This window comes from Euleptes europaea, chromosome 14 (assembly GCF_029931775.1).
Source record: "Euleptes europaea isolate rEulEur1 chromosome 14, rEulEur1.hap1, whole genome shotgun sequence".
Taxonomy (NCBI): Eukaryota; Metazoa; Chordata; class Lepidosauria; order Squamata; family Sphaerodactylidae; genus Euleptes; species Euleptes europaea.
Genome location: NC_079325.1, coordinates 50,770,768 through 50,789,827, shown reverse-complemented (window position 1 = coordinate 50,789,827; position 19,060 = coordinate 50,770,768). Strand labels below are relative to the sequence as shown.

At 47.0% G+C, this 19,060-nt stretch overlaps 1 protein-coding gene across 1 annotated transcript in view; it reads left to right on the top strand.

The window, feature by feature from the left end:
- The window catches only part of MED27 (mediator complex subunit 27), a 194,691-nt gene extending 175,853 nt beyond the window's left edge, over window positions 1–18,838 (top strand). The window contains exons 7-8 of the mRNA XM_056860042.1: window positions 11,116–11,193; window positions 18,639–18,838. Of these exons, the coding sequence (XP_056716020.1) occupies window positions 11,116–11,193; window positions 18,639–18,773 (213 nt within the window). The 3' untranslated portion in view covers window positions 18,774–18,838. The remainder of the gene's footprint in view (window positions 1–11,115; window positions 11,194–18,638) is intronic.
- The last annotated feature ends 222 nt before the right edge of the window (window positions 18,839–19,060 follow it).

The following is a 19,060-nucleotide window of genomic DNA, read 5'->3' as shown; positions in this document are numbered from 1 at the left end:
GCAGTAACAATGGTATGCAGCTGAGTGCACATGTATTTCTGAATTGCACGCTACTGTCTCCATGTGAATATGGGCACACACCAGACCAATGTCAAAAAAGAGCATGTAAGGCAGGGGTGGGGAACCTTTTTTCCACCAAGGGCCATTTGGATATTTATAACATCATTGGCGGGCCATACAAAATTATCAACTTAAAAAATTAGCTGACCAAGCCCCAAGCAGACAGCTGCCCCAGATGACCCCCCCCCCGGCATGGGCAAGCAGGCAGGCATCCAACCGGTGGCGCACTCGCCCACCTGGTGACACAGGATGGTCTGTTGCACCAGCTGGGCATAGCCATTCAGTCGTACGCTGGAGTTGCTCCTGCTTTGCATGGTGGGGGCCGGATTCCACAGCTGGCTCCTGCTATCTCCCCCTGCAGGGATGAAATGAGGACACACTGGCTAAGAACTCCCCCCCCCCCCAAGCATTCTGGCCCTGCCTCCTTTAACCCCTCCATTGTCGCCACTTCCGCCCCCAGCCCTCTTGTAGTACAGAGGGAATACGTTTCTCCATGGTCTGGGTGAGAAAGGGTTAACGCAGTTTCTTGGGTTGTCCCAGCAGCTCCACAGCTGACGACTCTTCTGCAAGGGGGGGAAAAGGTTCCTTTTCTGGGCAAAACATACTCACATCTGTCTTGAATAGAGGTTATTCCTGTCCGCAGGAGGGGGCGAATCACGAGTCTTAGATCCTTCTGAGCTAGAGATCTGCCAGGACCTACGAAGGGCCAGACCAAATGAGTTCGCGGGCCTTAAACGGCCCCTGTGCCTGACGTTCCCCACCCCTGATGTAAGGGAACAGGCTAAAAGTAAACTTTTACTTTTCTCTCTTGCCGCAAAGAGAATTTCCTTAGATTTCCCATGACACCTTTATTGCTTCCTTGACTATGAAAGAAGTATAGGTACTCTTAAGAAAATAGCAGAGGAACAGAAAAAAATCATCCCATGTATTCTTTAGCACCCTAGTTTAAGCATGTCTCAGGTACCTCATTAAGAAGCACTTCCCTGCTTTTGTTGTCGTCTTTGTGTTTTGTTGTGGATTCTGCATCTTTGTAACTTTGTTCACAAGTTGTTCACAAGTTGGGAAAGCACCCTGTACCCATTACTCACGTACATAAGTGCCGTCAAGTTGCAATTGACTTATGATGACCCCAGCAAAGGGGTTTCAAGGCAAGTAATTAAGCAGAGGTGGTTTGCCATTGCCTTCCTCTGCTGAGTCTTCCTCGGGGGTCTCAAGTACTGACCCTGCTTAGCTTCCCAGGTCCGACAAGATCAGCCTGTACATGCCACCTTCCTTTCCCCTGTATCCATTAGCATTTTTTTTAAAAATTGGGCTTTCTTTGGGCCTGGCCAGTATTATATTGCTCACAGTGACCAGTCAAATGTCTCCAGGAGACCCCCAGCAAACGACAAAGGCAACAGCCCTCCCCTGGTCTGTGTGTCCAGTAGCAGTATCTTTCCACTCATAATTTAAACCCATTATTGTGAGTCCTACCCTCTTCTGCCAACTGGAACAGCTCCCTGCCTTCCTCTAAGTGACAGCCCTTCAGATACTTAAAGAGGGCAATCGTGTCCCTCCTCAACTTCCTCTTCTCCAGACTAAACATTCCCAACTCCCTCAGCCTTTCCTCATAGGGCTTGGTCTCCAGGCCCCTGATCATCCTCATCGCTCTCCTCTGCACCCGCTCCAGTCTGTCCACATCCTTTTTGAAGTGATATGTGTCCTGAATCTACTACTCTTCAAAGAGTCCCAAGCTGTAGCAAGGAGGGAAATGGTTCCCTTCACTTTCTCTAAATCAGGTATAATGTGTGCATGTAAAATGCTGTCAAGTTGCAGCCTTATAGCAACCCCTGGTGGGGTTTTCAAGGCAAGCGGTTAAGCCGAGGTGGTGTGCCATTGCCTGCCTCTGCAGAGTCTTCCTTGGAGGTCTCCCTTCCAAGTACCGACCCTGCTTAGCTTCCGAGATCTGATTAGATCGGGCTATATTATACCATTCCACATCCCCTGCATGATGCTATACACCTCTTTCTCCCTTGCCTGCCTTCCCCATCCATCTTTTTCTAAACTAAAAAGGCTAAAACACTTGAGCCTTTCCTCATCGACCAGACTGCCCAACCCCTTGATCATTTTGGTTTGCCCTTTTTTAACATCTTTTCTAATTCCACTGAGTCCTTTTAAGGTGAGCATTCAGAACTGTGTGTGGCATTCCAAATAAAGTCACACCAGAGATTTCTGTAAGAATGTTACAACGGTGGCTGTTCTGTTTTCAGTCCACCCTCACATGAAATTGGCACTTTTCACCAGTGCTGTTCACTAAGGTGCTATTCTTTATTATCCACCAAGGTCTTTCCAGACAAGGCATCAACTGTTAAGGCCTATCAGCGCATATCAGAAGCTGGAATATTTTGCTTCAGTGTACAGCTCTTGTGTCAGGCTCAGGTGTTTGTCCTTAGCCTCCTGAAAGCAAAACTCATCAGGCAAGGCTCTGAAGCAGTTTTAGACTTTATTAGGAGCAAGATCTGAGCAAGGCTGTCAAAGATAGGACATTTTGGAGGACTTTCATTCATAGGGTCGCCATGGGTCGGAAGCGACTTGACGGCACTTAACACACACACAGGAGCAAAATAGGACAAAGTCAGAAGCTGGCTGCCTTTGGGCATAGAAGGCTACTAATGAAGAAGCAAGGCAAGGGTACAGGGTTAAAATACAATTCAGACTTTGCAGAAGGATAGAGCATATCCATGATAAGCTTTCTCAGGATAGGTATAGACAGCTGGGGTGAATGTGGTAAACAGGATAGGCATAACACGTAGATTCTGCACACAGGCATGGGAACCTGGATCACATGACCAGGGGCCTGACTCTGAGCCAAACTCTGGCCTGCTTGGGTCAGGAGCCTGGGAGCAGTAGTGTCAGGCTATAGCGTCAGGCCAAGGGCCTGACATCTTGACATTTAATGAATTATTCTCCATTTTGCTGGCCATTTACCTGGTTTGAGGAGATTATCTGTGAAGAACTTCCACAGTCTGCTTTGGTTTTCACTACAGTGGATAGTTTTCTGTCATCCCCAAAATTGTGTACCTCACTGTTCATCTCTGACTCCTAGGGTTGCCAACCTTCAGGTGTTTGCTGGAGATCTCCTGCTATTATAACTGATCTCCAGCCGATAGAGATCAATTCACCTGGAGAAAATGGTCGCTTTGGCGATTGGACTCTATGGCATTGGAGTCCCTCCCCTCCCCCAACCCAGCCTTCCTCATGCTCCTCCCAAAAGATCTCCAGGTATTTCCCAACCCAGAGTGGGCAACCCTACTGACGCCATATACTTTATGATCAATTTAAATGGTATCAGTCCCAATACATATCTTTGGGAAACCCTTCTTCTCCAGCTAGATCCCTGTAGCACCTTAGAGACCAACAAGATTTTAGGGGCATAAGCTTTCCAGTGTCAAAGCTCCCTTCATCAGATCCAGGTTTGAGTGGAGATCCCCAAGTCCTCATATCCCAGGCCTATCCCAGTCTAGCCAATATGCTGCAGGCCAACATGGCTACTCTCTGAAACTACTTTTTTCTTCAGTGGTTCCTAGGGTGCTGAAGTCTAGGCTGTTGGGAGAAGCGCCTCCTCCTCAGGCAGGGTCACGAGCTTTTTCCCGACTCCAGAGTCTTTCTCTCTATCTCCCAGTTCGGCCCTGTCTGGCAAGCAGCTCCACTCCAGTGGAGTGGTTAAGAGCGTTGTAGTGCGGTGTAAGAGCGGTGTAGTGGTTAAGAGCGTTGGACTGTAATCTGAAGAACCAGGTTTGATTCCCCACTCATCCACAGGAGCGGCGGACTCTAATTTGATGAACTGTGTTTGTTTCCCCACTCCTACAAATGCAGCCTGCTGAGTCATCTTGGGTAGAGAAAATCAGGGTTTAAAAACCATCTCCTCCTCCAAGCTTTTTTGTGCATAGTTTTGGTCTTTCCTCCCTCCCTTCCCTAATCTTAGTTGGGCGGGGGAGGCAGCATAACAGCTTCAGAGTTGAATGGCATCAGCCCCAATATTTGGGGAAATGTTCCCCTGTTGAGAGGATTGTCCACTTGCTCCCTCTTTTCCGTTCTAGTCCTTTTATCTGGTGACTGCTGGGTTTATCTTTGATAGATTTTGTCAAAAAGCTTTTTGGAAGTCCTCACATATAATGACTATGAGATTACATGCTTAATTGATGTTTTCATATTAATCCATGTTTCCTGGGCTGCATTCAGCCAATATGAACAAATCTTTCAGTTGGTGACAGGTACGGACTTGGCTTGTTGCTGTTTTCCCTCCTTTCTCTCCCAGCATGGTGTGGTGTAGTGGTTAAGAGCGGTGGACTCTAATCTGGAGAGCCCAGTTTGATTCCCTTGGGCCAGTTACAGTTCTCTCTGAACTCACTCAGCCCCACCTACCTCACCAACAGGTGCCTGTGGGGATGGGGAACAGAAGTTGATTGTAAGCCACTTTGAGACTCCTTAAAGGTAGAGAAAAGCAGGGTATAAAAACCAACTCTTCTTCTAGAGAGCCAGCTTGGTGTAGTGGTTAAGAGCGGTGGTTTGGAGCTGCGGACTCTGATCTGGAGAACCAGGTTTGAGTTCCCACTCCTCCACGAGTGGTGGATGCTAATCTGGTGAACTGGATTTGTTTCCCCACTCCCACACATGAAGCCAGCTGGGTGACCTTTGGTTAGTCACAGCTCTTAGAGCTCTCTCAGCCTTACCTACCTCACAGGGTGTCTGTTATGGGGAGGGGAAGGGAAGGTGATTGTAAGCTGCTTTGATTCTCCCTTAAGTGGTAGAGAAAGTCAGCATATAAAAACCAGCTCTTCTTCCTCCTCCTCCTTCTAGCACAGTTGAAGGTTTTGTGGCTTTGAAAGCCTGGATCAGACCATCTGATGAAGTGAGGTCTGACTCACATAACGTCAGGCTGGAACAAATATTGTTAGTCTTTGAAATGTCACTAAACTCCTGTTTTGCTTTGCTGTTACAGACTCAGCATGGTTCCGCATCTCAAATTATTATCAAGGAAGGCACTTGGGTTTAAACCGCTGCTCAGTTGATTAACAGTGCAGTCCTAAAAAAGATACACCCTTCTAAGCCCATTGATTTCAGTGGACTTAAGAGGGTGCAACTCTGCCTGGGATTGCCCTGTAAGGAAGCATATTGTAAACCCTCTCTGAGGGTTACCATTTTTTGGATCCCAAATAGAAGGGACAGTTAACTAAACCTTCGGTCCCTCATAGTTAGTGTCTTTCTTAAATCATTTCTTTATCAAATCTGGGGATTCAAATTAAGTCCCTGCTGTAGGGCAGCATGAGAATGACCTCAAAAACAAACAGTTCAAATTATGTTGTTGAGGCCGATACTGATTTAAGCATGATGTTGATTTAAGTGGAGCGCTATTGGCTGCCTTTCGAGATACAGGTAGAGCATCCCTTATCCGGACATCCCATCTCTGGACTGATCTGAAAAACGGACCCTTCGAGCCGGCATGCAGGCAGATCCGTGCTGTCTGCTTTCAATGTTTCCTCTCACCTAAAAAAATAAAATACAATGTACACTGCATCGCAGGTGGAGACTGAAAGCCTGCCGTTCTTAGTTGGTTTGTTGTTTGTTGTTGCTCTTGTTTAACAGCAGATACAGGTACTCTGGTGAGATAGTTACGTCTTTGCTTTCTAATGGTTCAATTTTAACAAAATTGTTAAAAATATTGTTTAAAATTACATTCAGGCCGTGTGTATAAAGTGCATATAAAACATAAATAAATTTGGGTCCCATCCCCAAGATATCTCATTCTGTATATGTAAAAATTCCAAAATATTCCAATATACAGAAATATTTGAAGTACCGACCACTTCTGGCCCCAAGCAGTCCAGATAAGGGATGCTCAGCCTGTACTGCTTAATTGAAGCACATAATCAATTTATGGAAATAGTTGCCAAACACACAGTGGTTGACATTAATTTAGATGACTTAGAAACATTCATGGGGCATAGGTGTGCTGGCGACTATTAGCCATGATTCCAAAGAACGACTTCTCTGTGTTCACAGGAGTCTACCTTTGATTACTAGGGGCTAGGAACAGACAATAGGATGGTTATCTGCATCGTGCCCTGATTTTGAATTTCCCAAGAGTTGCTGTCTGACCACAATGGAAAATGCTGTTAGTCCAGCCAGATCTTTGGTCTGATCCAGCTCATTTACGTCCTGAAGGGCAGCAGATGATCCTCCAGGAGTTCCACTGTCTTTGCATTTTGCCAGCCGCATCAATCAGGGTGGGGGTGGAGGACTCCTAATGTGCAATTAAATGTTTAATTCATTCATTGCATTGGTAATCAATTAAAATGTTGAACCGTAATGGACTCCCCGGAAAAGTGGCTGATAGGAGGAAAATCTAAAACGCACAACGTGGAGCAGTGGCAGGTAGAGATCCATTTGCTCGTGCCTCCACTGCTAATTGCACATTTGTTCATATGTAATCAGCTTTGCGGGAGAGAAGGCAGCATGGTATAGCCTGATCTCGTAAGATCTCGGAAGCCTCCGCTACTAATTGCACATTTTTCATATGTAATCAGCTTTGCTGGAGGGAAGGCAACATGGTATAGCCCGATTTCGTCAGATCTCGGAAGCTAAGCAGAGTCAATACTTGGAAGGGAGACCTCCAAGGAAGACTCTGCAGAGGAAGGCAATGGCAAACCACCTCTGCTTCTCGCTTGCCTGGAAAGCCCCTTGCTGGGGTCGCCGTAAGTCGATTTGTGATTTGACAAATACACACATACACAATCAGAGCAGTACAAAATGTTACCCATCCCCTAGAAAATGTAGACATAAGTAGAATGTGATGGCCATCTTTTAAGTGCCCGGTTGTATTTCAAACTCTAACATATACTTAGATGCTGGCCTTGGCTCCATCTCCTTCTTAGCATGGAAAGCTGTGGTGAAATTTAGTTGTTGTTTTTTTCCATATTAGTTCAGGATTTTCTTCCCCTTGGACAAAGATAGTAGACAAAAGACTTTCAAGTTTACAGATTTCCTATCCAAGTTTTCCCTCAGACCTCCCTTTAGTAATGAATAAGATACTCACGGACTTAGAACAAAGGGACCATCGTGAACTATGTGGTGATGTCAGAAGGAAAGGCGCCCCCTCCTTCTGGGGACAAAGCACACCATCTTTTCCAGTGTTCCCAGATTAACTTGAATTCTTAACCATTCCAACTTTTCGCAGACTTTTCTTCTTGGCCAGACATAATGCCTTACCCCTCAACGGATTAACTGGCAGATTTTTGAAAACCCCAATCGAACAGAGAGTCTGCCCATGCAGAGAGGCAAAGACAGAAACACCCATTTTTTATTCAGCTGTGATTTATGTTCTTCTATAAGATCTTCTTCGATTACTCCATTGATTGCACACTTTCCTGTACGTTCTCATGACTACCACTTAATCCATCTGCTGTCTGGTAAGGATAAAGCTGTTACTCTACCAGTAGTTTACTACTTAACAGCTGCTTTGAAGATGTGCCGAAAGTTATAATCAAGTTAACGCCTAAATGCTCATTTGCATACAGGTGCTCATTTTGCACGGGAAGTGGAACTGGATGGCCAGGTATCAAGGGGAGGCCTCCCCAAAGACATTTCTGGCCCGAGCATGGCAGCTATCAAAATCTGTGCACCTTTGGGACTCCCCTGCCCAGGCTAAACATGATTCAGGGAAAGAATTCAGATGACTCTGTAAAATCTTAAAATGAGCAGCAATTGTGAGCATGAAGTGAAGAAGAGGAGGAGGAGGGGGAATTGGTTTTTATATGCCGACTTTCTCTACCACTTAAAGCAGAATCAAACCAGCTTACAATCACCTTCCCCTCCACAACAGACACCCTGTGAGGTAGGTGGGGCTGAGAGAGCTGTGACTAGCCCAAGGTCACCCAGCTGGCTTCATGTATAGAAGTGGGGAAACAAATCCAGTTCACCAGATTAGCATCCGCCGCTCATGTGGAGGAGTGGGGAATCAAACCCAGTTCTCCAGATCAGAGTCCACCGCTCCAAACCACCGCTCTTAACCACTACACCATGCTGGCTCTCCAGCATGAAATGAGGAAGAATTACAAGTTGTCAGTCACAATACCCACCAGATAAAGTCCAACACAACTTGGAAAATTTCCCCAAAGTGTGTGTGTATCTGTTCTGCTTTGGGTGAAATAATAGCCCCGTTAATGAAGCCTGGTAGCCTGATCTTCTATCAGCTTCTTTCCTTTGTTGAAGAGCACATGCGTTCGAAAGAATCTAATTTGGTGCAGAGCTGTCTCCCTACACCACCACCCCAACACCGGTTTTCCCATCTCCTTGCTGTGCTCAACTTCACAATGTTTGTTGCCGCTTCTAGGGGGCATTCCCCTCCCTTCCTCCTCATGTTTGGCATTCCTTTGATCTGTTTCAGAAGCGCTTTTCTCTACCCGCTCTTACTTGTGGTACCAATCGCTTACTTTTTGTTCAGAAAACATTATTAGTGTTCTGGCAGTCCTGGGGATGACTTTCATCTCCCGGTGGAATCTCATTAGCTTTACATCACAATGGGAACAGCATATGTGTTGCTGTGTCCAAAGTAGCCAGTCAATTTGAATTTGTTAATGGCAATACTCCCCCCTCCTTCCGCCACGTCTTCAATGCTAATATATATATTTTAAAGGCATCTTTGTTGTTTGGAAACGTCTTTGAAAAAAGCAAATTCATTGGAGGTTGAACTGCTGGGGAAATGGAACTGTCGTTAACGGTTTGCTCTGTTGTGCAAGTGTGAATCCAAGTACGCTCTGACGTGAAAGAACAAGCCCTTAACAGAAATCTTGTAAGTTAGAACGTGGCTAAGCTAAATTAATTGGTTACATTTTGAGAAAGGTGAATGTAGAATCGTATTCGGACTCAGATTTAGGAATTGGTACCCAACTTGCAGGTTCCTGACTTGAGCAACATACAAATGAGTAAGTTAAGTGAGCCAAGCACTGTCTTAAAATGGCCCAGCATAGTGGTGTTGACAGTAGCCTTGAGAGAACCTTCACTCACGACTTGTATAATTTTTCCTTGCAGCAAACATTGGTGGTCTGTTTGGGCTGCTCTAAAAGTAGTGTTGCCTACTAGTTGTGTGCGTAGACAGGGCCTGATGGATTTACGCTCCAGTGCATCTGAAGAAGTGGGCTCTGATTTCAAGAGAGCCGATGCTCTTAGTCATTAAGGGGCCACTGGACTCCTTTCTTATTTCACTGCTGCGGGCTGCTGGAGTTCAGAAGGCCCTGCAAACTGCTGGTGAGCTCAGTCCGCAGTCTGTGGCTCCTTTTAGCTCAAAGTTGGGTACAAAGAATGCATTTTCTAAAACCTTAGGGGCTCCCATGACTACTAATAACACAGCGTTAATAAGTGCTGCGATGCCTTTTACTGGAACCCACCAAGATAACAGAAAACAGTATGCAAGTTTTCAAGACCACAGCAGCTAAAACAGAATTATCTCATGTCTTTTCCAGGTTTTTCCTCTTTTGCTTCTTGTTCTATTCCCATAGGAGGATGGGGTGAGGGCTAAACTGAGTGTCGTCCAAACAGGATCATTGTGACCCGGCTGTTTGTTTAAGCTCTTTGAGGAGGGGGGCTCTCCTTTTATCGTTGTATGATTCACGCGGCACTTTGAGAAGTCATGTAAGCCCTGATGAGAAAAGTTCCTGCTTAAGGAGCTTCCAATCTGTATTTGAACCAAGGGTGCCAGGATGAACTTGAAGGTAACAGGCACTCAGCTTTCATTTCAGCAGCCAGCGAGGACAAAGAGAACTGTTATACAATGGCTTCTGGCTTCTGCTAGAGCAGTTTCACTGTGATGTCGGGCTTCAGCAATAGCACCCTGAGCTTCTGCTCTCTGTATTACCGACAGCATCAGTGTGAGTCCTTTCTCTCTGTGTGAGCTTTTCTCCATAAAGGGGTGTGGACAAATGCATGGCTCCCTAGAATTCACCCCAATAATTCAACCATTGGTACTGCACTCTGTCTGTGAAATAGAAACTGGTTGCAAGTTCATAGCTGGCAAAAAGCAAAGGTGCCAGGGTATGAGCTGCCAAACCCTAAGCATAGAGCACTCCAGTGCTTACAGATGCAATGTTCTCTGGCTGGAGTGAGACAAAAGGTTGACCATCTACCTACCATCTAACACCTCTACTAGACTGTCACACCTAAAGGGACAGAGACTGGGACAAGTAAAGGGCTAGAGTGTATTTTCTTTGCAGAGCCCAGCAAAGGCCAAGTTTAGCCAAAGTTAACCCAGTTTGATTCCTTGCTGTTTGGATACCTTCCCCCCCAATCTTCCTTTTCAGGGTTTTGTAAATTCTCAAGGGTGTGAGCAGGTTGATTCGCTCCTCCCCTCTTCCCCTTTAAAATGATTCTCACTTGTTCTCAGTATTCCATGCCACCTGGAGCATACATTAGGATGTTTTCTTGTATGTGTGTGTGGGTCTTTTGGTTAATTACATTAATGTGGCCAGGTTGCCCACTGTGGCGGGCATCCTCCATCCTTGGAGCCCCATCCCCCCCTGCCCAGTAGGGCAGGGGAGGAGAAATTGGAGGTGGTGTGAAATGCATTGTGCAATGCAGCAACATTGCTTTTAGCAGGGTACCGAAAGGTGTCGTCACTGCATTGTGCATCCTTCTAGGAATTTCCCCAGTCTCAATGGTTTCTCCCCTAGAATTTCAGGGAAATCTTAGAGTGTTGCAGTGACATCAGTTCTGGGTACACAGCCCGAAGTGGCATTGCAAACTGTTTCTTCAGGTCTCTCCCCCCAACCCCCCAAGGCCTCTAGGGTTTGCCTGCTGCAAGATATAAAGATGATGATATCCACAATCTAGATGAGTAACATTTCCTTGGGTACTTGGATTAAATGAAGACATACGAAGTTGAAGCCTCTTGATTTTGTTGTGCAAGTGCAGAGGGAGGCCAAGGGGATCCGTAATGAAAGAGTAGCCAGCTGCCACTTGGATGACATTTTGAATTGCTATATTAATAGGGGATTTCCCCCTTTTCTTTCCTCCTTCGCTCAGGTAACCGATCATGCCACAACTGCCTTGTTGCATTACCAGTTGCCCCAGATGCCCGACGTGGTGGTCAGGTCCTTTATGGTAAGTTTGCTTCCAGTTCTCCCAACTAGGAGAACCAGTCATTTTGTTCTGTGTGCTGTTTGGACCAGATTATATTGGGGAGGGGGCGTGGCTCAGTGGTAGAGCATCTGCTTGGCATGCAGAAGGTCTCAGGTTCAATCCCCGGCATCTCCAGTTAAAGGGAACAGGCAAGTAGTTGATGTGAAAAACCTCTACCTGAGATCCTGGAGAGCTGCTGCTGGTCTGAGTAGACAATACTGACTTTGATGGAACAAGGGTCTGATTGAGTATAAGGCAGCTTCGTGGGTTCATGTGGAGCTGAAAAGACAGCAGTAACTATTTGACATTAAACTATTACATTGGAATTGGGAGTTTGGCTAAACTTCTCTCGGGGTGGGGTGGGGGTTGGAAATATGAGAACACATGAGATTGGGGCACGTTGAAGAGAGCTGCAGCTGAAGGTGAGGAGACCAGCGTGAGATCTGGTTCATGAATTTATATCCCACCTTCTCCCCACGTTCGAAGCAGCTCCTGACAAATATGTACAGCGAAAAAGTATCACTGAACTAACCATGTGGTCTTCCTTAGCTGTGCTACGTGTGGACAAGGCAAATATGGCCTTTGCTGGGCTCTGCTTGGCCTTAAAGAACCTGCCAGCTGTGAATCGTATTGACAAGCCGATGACAGTCTTGGTGACTGAGCCCCCCCCCCCCAAAAAAAACATGCATACCACACTGCAGTACGTGCCTGAAAATTAATGTGTAGAGACTGGGGGGGGAGACATTTGCCTAAGCCATGAGTTTGTGGTATCGATTCACTAAAACACCACTGATAACTTTTAAGAAAGCCGAGCCAAGGATGTTCATCCCAAGTGCCAATAACTGTAGGCATTTTACATGTCAGGTGCGCAATCCGGTTGACAGGGCGTACTGAAGTCTTAATTATCCAGACAAGAATGAAGGGCTACTTCCCCTTTCTTTTAAACCTCCTTTTTTACTCCTAGAAAACCTTTTAAGCACACAATTTGACTTTATCTACCTCTCCATTTTTTTTAAAGCACAGGCATTCAGATTATGGGGGAGGGGGTGTCTCGGTGATGTTAGCCAAGTCCAGTGAAGCCAAAGTCTTCAGGGGTTGGCCTTTACTGTCCTCTAGCTGTCGGTGCCCACACCCTGGCTTCAGAGCCCGGAGAAGCTCTCCGTTCTTCTTGGGGGAAATTTATCGACAGCCCAAGATTGAGAGAAAAATCAGATGAAGACAGAAGGATTGGTTTCCATAAATACGGCCGACCTCTTCTTCAGAGAACAATTTTCTCTTATCGACATAATTCAATAGGACTTCAGATGACAAGATTCATGAGCATCTTTCACAGCACGAATCTGCTTGTCTTGGAGGTTTTTTAAAAGTTGCAGATCTCCTTGAGCTGGGAATTGAGTTATATAATGTTGCTTCTTACATAGGACAATTCGAATGACCTACTTAAGGGGCAAAACCTTTGCCTTGAAACACCTTGCTTAGCTTTTCTTTTTCATTTCCTCCCCTGCCTGCTGCATCCAAAGGCCGGAGGGCAGAAAACAGACTTTCAATGTAGCTCAGGAATAGAATTACTCTGTAACCCTGCCCCACCTTTCTGCTGGGGCGCAGCTGGATCCGTTTGTTTAGACCTGGGTCTTTCCCTGTCACAGGATGGGAGGAGGATGCTGTTTAGAGGGGAAAGGGGCAAGTGGATGGGAGGTGCAGAAACTTCCTGAGCCTTGGTCTGTCTTCCCCACTAGATACTTTTCTCCTCTGCCAACCTCGAATACTGGAAGTGAGCTTGACTGGGAGAAAAGCACTTGCAAGGAGGAAATGATGGACACACAAAGATACCCTGCTACTCCTTTTCCTCTAGAAATATGACCCTAGAAATTGCTTGATATGTGATTGGGACAGCCTTGGATTTAAGCCAGTGGGCCTTCAGCCATCACACCACATTTGGCCTTCAATGCCTCTTCGCACAGCATTTTTCCTATAAGGTTTTCTCATGGAGGGGAAAAATCACACCACTGATAGCCACCCTTTCTGGCAGGTGTCCCCAAGCCAAGTCCAAAGCATGGTGCCATTCTGGTTCACATAAAAGTACACAGAATCATAGAGTTGGAAAGGACCACCAGGGTCATCTAGTCCAACCCCCTGCACAATGCAGGAAATTCACAACTACCTCCCCCACACACCCCAGTGACCCCTGCTCCATGCCCAGAAGATGGCCAAGATGCCCTCCCTCTCATGATCTGCCTAAGGTCACAGAATCAGCATTGCTGACAGATGGCCATCTAGCCTCTGCTTAAATACCTCCAGGGAAGGAGGTTTCACCACCTCCCGAGGAAGCCTGTTCCACTGAGGAACCGCTCTAACTGTTAGAAAATTCTTCCTAATGTCTAGATGGAACTGTTGATTTAATTTCAACACGTTGGTTCTGGTCTGCCCTTCTGGGGCAACAGAAAGCAACTCAGTACCCTCCTCTATTTGACAGCCCTTCAAGTACTTGAAGATGGTTATCATATCCCCTCTCAGTCTTCTCCTCTCCAGGCTAAACATACATAAGCAGCCTTCCGTGTCCTATGGTGGTTCTGCAGCTAGTTCCTGAGTGAGGGAACGAGACCAAGAGGAGCTCTGGAGGGACAGATCCGAAGGCGCTGTGGCCTTCCAGGTCTTGCCTTTGCCACTTATGGTGAGACTCAAGCAGGGAGACTATAAAAGGGAAGCCCTCGGTGTCATTCTTTCAAGGAATGTCTGGGGCTGGCGCCCATGGAGCACAGTTGCATTGAACTCCCCTTCTGTGTCGTTCTTTAAAAGCTGCTTGAACTGTGCGGGCTCCATCCATGGGCAGGTCGCAACTATGGGCCTTGGGCCTGCAAAGAACCAGCCCTTTTGTTTATTTATTTAGAAAACTTATACCACCTCTCCGGCAGCCTGCCCAAGATTAATAATAAAAGCAAAACGTTAAAAGATAAACCCAGCATTAAAAACCCAGCTCAGCATAAAAATATAGACCATAAAGACCACCAAACAGCCTAAAATACCAGTTTCCAGACTAAAATAGTGTTAACAGATCAACCTCTTAACTAAAAGCCTGGGTGAACAAGAAACGTCAAGGAAAGCAACGTAGGTGCCAGGCGAGCCTCAGGGGGAACGGCATTCCATGAATGAGGGGCCACAACTGAAAAAGCCCTGTCTGTGGCTGCCCTGGGAAGGCATGGGCACAGAGAGCTGGGCCTGGGAGGCAGATCTTAACTGGTGGGCTGAACAATATGGGATGAGGCAGTCCTTCAAGTTTCTTCTCCCAGAAAGAAGATCTTTTATATCCTTAGTATCCAAAATTTCACAATAAACAATTTCTTGTTAGCAAGCATTCGCATGATGAGTGTAGCATGCGTAGCCTGAAGGAAGAAAGGCAATAAACAGTGCATAATTTTACTCAAATATTTTGAATAGTTTCCCACATGATATATGATTCTTTTCATTGAGCAAGAGCTGCATCCTTGTTTTCTAGAGAGCACATGAGAGGCAGTGTTGGGGACACAGGGCTTTAATTTTCTGCAGTGTAAAGCCCCCCGCCCCAGATCTCATACTGGGGTGCTAAATTCAGTCTCCACAGCTGGAATTGGGTCTCTTGGGTCAAAGTAGTAGTCAGCTGGCCCACCTCCAGGATCATAGAAACTGGAATAACTTTCTCACGGCAGGCAACAGCCCTGGAAATTTCCAGGATGCAATCCTGCATTTCTGTCGAACTTGATCCTAGAAACAAGGCTGGGTTTGACTTTGAGCCCTAAATGGTTTGGGTCCTCTGTACTATCATTTGAAGGACAGCCTCCTTCCATATACTTCTACCAAGCAGTGAGATCGATGAATAATGCCTTCCTTGCCTGAAAATCGATTGGTGGGGACTGGTGGAGAGGGCCTTTTCATCTGTTGGACTCCAACATGCAGGGCTGAGAGTGGCCCTTCGTGCATGGGCTCAGGCTGCAATCTGGAGCTTGCTTAGCTGCAAGGAAATCCCCTGGATCTCAATCGGCTGGCTTCTGAGGAAACCCTCAGTGTCAAGCTGGAAGTCCCTAGGAAGTCCCTCCTAGCCAGTGTGGTGTAGTGGTTGAGAGCGGCAGTTTCGAGCTGTGGACTCTGATCTGGAGAACCGGGTTTGATTCCCCACTCCTCCACATGAGCGGCGGAGGCTAATCTGGTGAACCGGGTTGGTTTCCCTGCTCCTACACATGAAACCAGCTGAATGACCTTGGGCTAGTCACACTCTCTCAGCCCCACCTACCTCACAGGGTGTCTATTGTGGGGAGGGGAAGGGAAGGTGATTGTAAGCCGGTTTGATTCTTCCTTAAGTGGTAGAGAAAGTCGGCGTATAAAAATCAACTTCTTCTGTTTCTTCTAGCTGCCTAATACTGAATCAGACTCTTGGCCCATCAAGTTCAGTGTTGTCCTCTCAGAGTGAGGGTGGCTGTCTGAGGTCTCAGGCTGGGGTCTTTCACATCACCTTCTGCCAGACCTTTTAACTTTAGGTGCTGGGGATTGAGCCTGGGACCTTCTGCATGCCAAGCAGAGGCTCTGCCACTGAGCCACAGCCCATTGTGTGTGATGCTGGATGCTGGACTAGATGGATGATCCTGCCCAGCTGCTCTTCCATTCTCCACCGGATGGTTTCTGTGTGGAAGGCAGCAAATGTGTAATGATCTGGTTTTGCTCTCTGTGGACTGTTACGCTAGCCCCCGAGAATTTGTATCAAGGGGGAGCAAGAATCAGGCTTTGGTGTTTGCCCTGAACAGTCTTGATGCTGTGCCTAATATAAGAATCCATCTTTCCAGCATCATTCCTGATTTTAAATGTATGTCTGAAGGAGAAAAAAATAAGCACACTCTTCCCATTGAAATGTGGGAAGAAATTGTATCTCCAACAATAACGACCCTATTATTTGGTTACCAGTTTTCTGGCAGTTTCTTGGACAGAAAAACAATTTATAAGAAATCAAAATAGACTTCCAAAAGTATGCCCATTTATTTTGGTACCTTTTGAATTAAAAAATCACAATATTTTAGAGTTTTGCCATATTTTCAGGACACCACAGGGGCTCCGCAGCTGAAAGGGTTGGGGAAACCCTGTGCTGTGGTATAATGGCACAGCAGTTCCAATTCTCTGCAGGCTGGCTCGTGAATGGATGCTCAACGAGCAGCCTCTACCATCATGTATGGACCAGGCTGCTCTTAGAAATGAACAGTCAAGCTGAGTTGGGGTGGTAGTGGATAGCTCAATGAAGATCACAAAAAAAATCACAAAATCACACAAGGTTGGAAGAGACCACAAGGGCCATCCAGTCCAACCCCCTGCCATGCAGGATCCCACAATCAAAGCACTCCTGACAGATGGCCATCCAACCTCTGCTTAAAGACCTCCAAAGACGGGGACTTCACCCCCACCCCCCGAGGCAGGGCATTCCACCGTCGAACCGCCCTCACCGTCAGAAAGTTCTTCCTAATGTTTAGGTGGAATCGCTTTTCTCTTAGTTTAAATCCATTACTCCGTGTCCTAGTCTCTGAAGCAACCAAAAACAAGCTAGTTCCCTCATTAACATGGCATCCCTTCACATATTTAAACATGGCTATCATGTTACCCCTTAACCTTCTCTTCTCCAGACTAAACAAACCCAGCTCCTTAAGTCTCTCCTCATAGGGCATAGATTCCAGACCTTTGACCATTCTGGTCGCTCTCCTCTGGATGTTAGCTCAGTGTGCGGCTGCTGTGAAAAAGGCAAATTCCATGCTGGCCATAATTAGACAAGGAACAGAGAATAAAACTGCTGCTATCATACTGCCCTTGTACAAATCTATGGTGAGACCACACTTGAAATACTGTTGTGCCGCACCCGGCACTCTGGGCGGAGAGGTCCGCTTGGCCTCTCCGGAGGGGGAAGCAGTAGGGGAGAGAGAACAGGAGCAGGAAGAGAGGGGAGAACTGCAGGAGAGATTAGATGGAGAGGAAGACAAGGGATTGCGAGACAAAGGAAAGATAGCCAATAAAATAGAAGAAGCACAGGCAGGGGGGGGGAAGAGGAAACCAGAGGGTTAATCAGAAGGAGGGGGAGAGGCAAAAGGGAAAGGAGGTCCAAGCAGGTGTGATAAGACAATACCTGAAGGAAGGGAAGAAGGGGAAGCATGTTAATTGGTGGGTGGGGCAGGTCCTGGAGGGAAAAGGTTAAGAGGGGAATTAGTTTTGCTGGCCGAGGAGGAGACGGGCGTAGGAGGCGACCACAAAGGATGTGTGTGGTCAACCTCCAAAGAAGCCACAAGTGCCAAAGAGAGACGAGCGGTCTCTACAACTCGGAAGTCTGAGGCGAAGCAAAACGGGAAGGGGACCGTCAACGGTCTACCAGGGACGAGGAGAGATAAGAGGGAGCAGAAAGGGGGAAAGGGGGAGCGGACGTCACGGAGCAACCTACCGGACAACAGGTGAGCCTTGACAACTGTGTACAGTTCAGGTCACCACACCTAAAAATGGATATTGCAGATCTTGAGAAGGTGCAGAAAAGAGCAACCAAAATGATCAGGGGACTAGAGCAATTGCTCTATGAGGAGCTGTTAAAATGCTTAGGGCTGTTTAGCTTGGAAAGAAGGCAGTTAAGGGGAAACATGATAGAGGTCTATAAAATTATGCATGATGTGGAGAAAGTGGACAGGGAGAAGCTTTTCTTCCTCTCTCATAATATCAGAATGCAGGATCATCTGCTGAAGCTGGAGGGTGAGAGATTCAAAACAGATAAAAGGAAATATTTCTTCACACAAAGCACAGTTAAATTGTGGATCCCCCTGCCCCAGGACGTGGTGATGGCTGCCAACTTGGAAGACGTTAAGAGGGGAGGGCTATCCGTGGCTACTAGTCAAAATGGATACTAGTCATGATGCATACCCATTCTCTCTAGTATCAGAGGAGCATGCCTATTGTATTAGGTGCTGTGGAACACAGGCAGGATAATGCTGCTACAGTGCCTAGAGGCACCTGGTTGGCCATTGTGTGAACAGACTGCTGGACTTGATGGGCCTTGGTCTGATCCAGCAGGGCTTTTCTTTATGTTCTTATAAATTCAAGTTCAGTCCAGCTGCATGGAAGTTTTAGTTGTCCGTGACGACCCTTGAGCTCCATGTTTGCCACTGCAAGGATGTCTATTTATGTAGTTGTCTCCTGAGAGTGTGGGAGAAAGGAGGTCTCCCACAAGAGAGTGGCCCGTCAGCTCTCCGTTGACCTTGTGGTTTTTCTGCACGTTTCTGTTTCTCCCGTCTGTTTCCCTGGGCTTGAGCCAAGGGACGTCCCCCCACCTCGGCACCATTGTGCCTGACGGGAGCCGTGACTTTGAGAATGTTCGGATTTAGTTTCCTCACCTCTGTGCGTGTTTGCTTGTGTGTTTTTTTCCCCTTCTCCTCCTCCTTTAGACCTGGTTAAGGAGTTACATAAAGCTGTTCCAGGCTCCATGCCAGCGCTGCGGAAAGTTTCTGCAGGACGGTCTGCCACCCACCTGGCGGGATTTTCGGACGCTGGAGGCCTTCCATGACACATGTAGACAGTAGGCTCCCCAGAGGCTGATGGGAGCGCACGGAGGGAGCAGATGTAAAGATGGGTCACCGCTCACCAGTCAGGCTTCTTTGCTGCCTTGCTGAGTATCAGCGTTGATGTTGCCTCCTTTACCGACATCTTTCAACAAAGAACCCAGGATCATGGGCCACTCCAAAAGGCTCCGCGGTGCTGATTTAGTTCAGCTGAGCACAGGAAGGCAAAGGGGGCTGGCGGGGTGGTTAAGGTCCTCGATCCTCTTTGGAAACTCCGGACTTCCAACGCAGACGTTTATCCTCTGGGA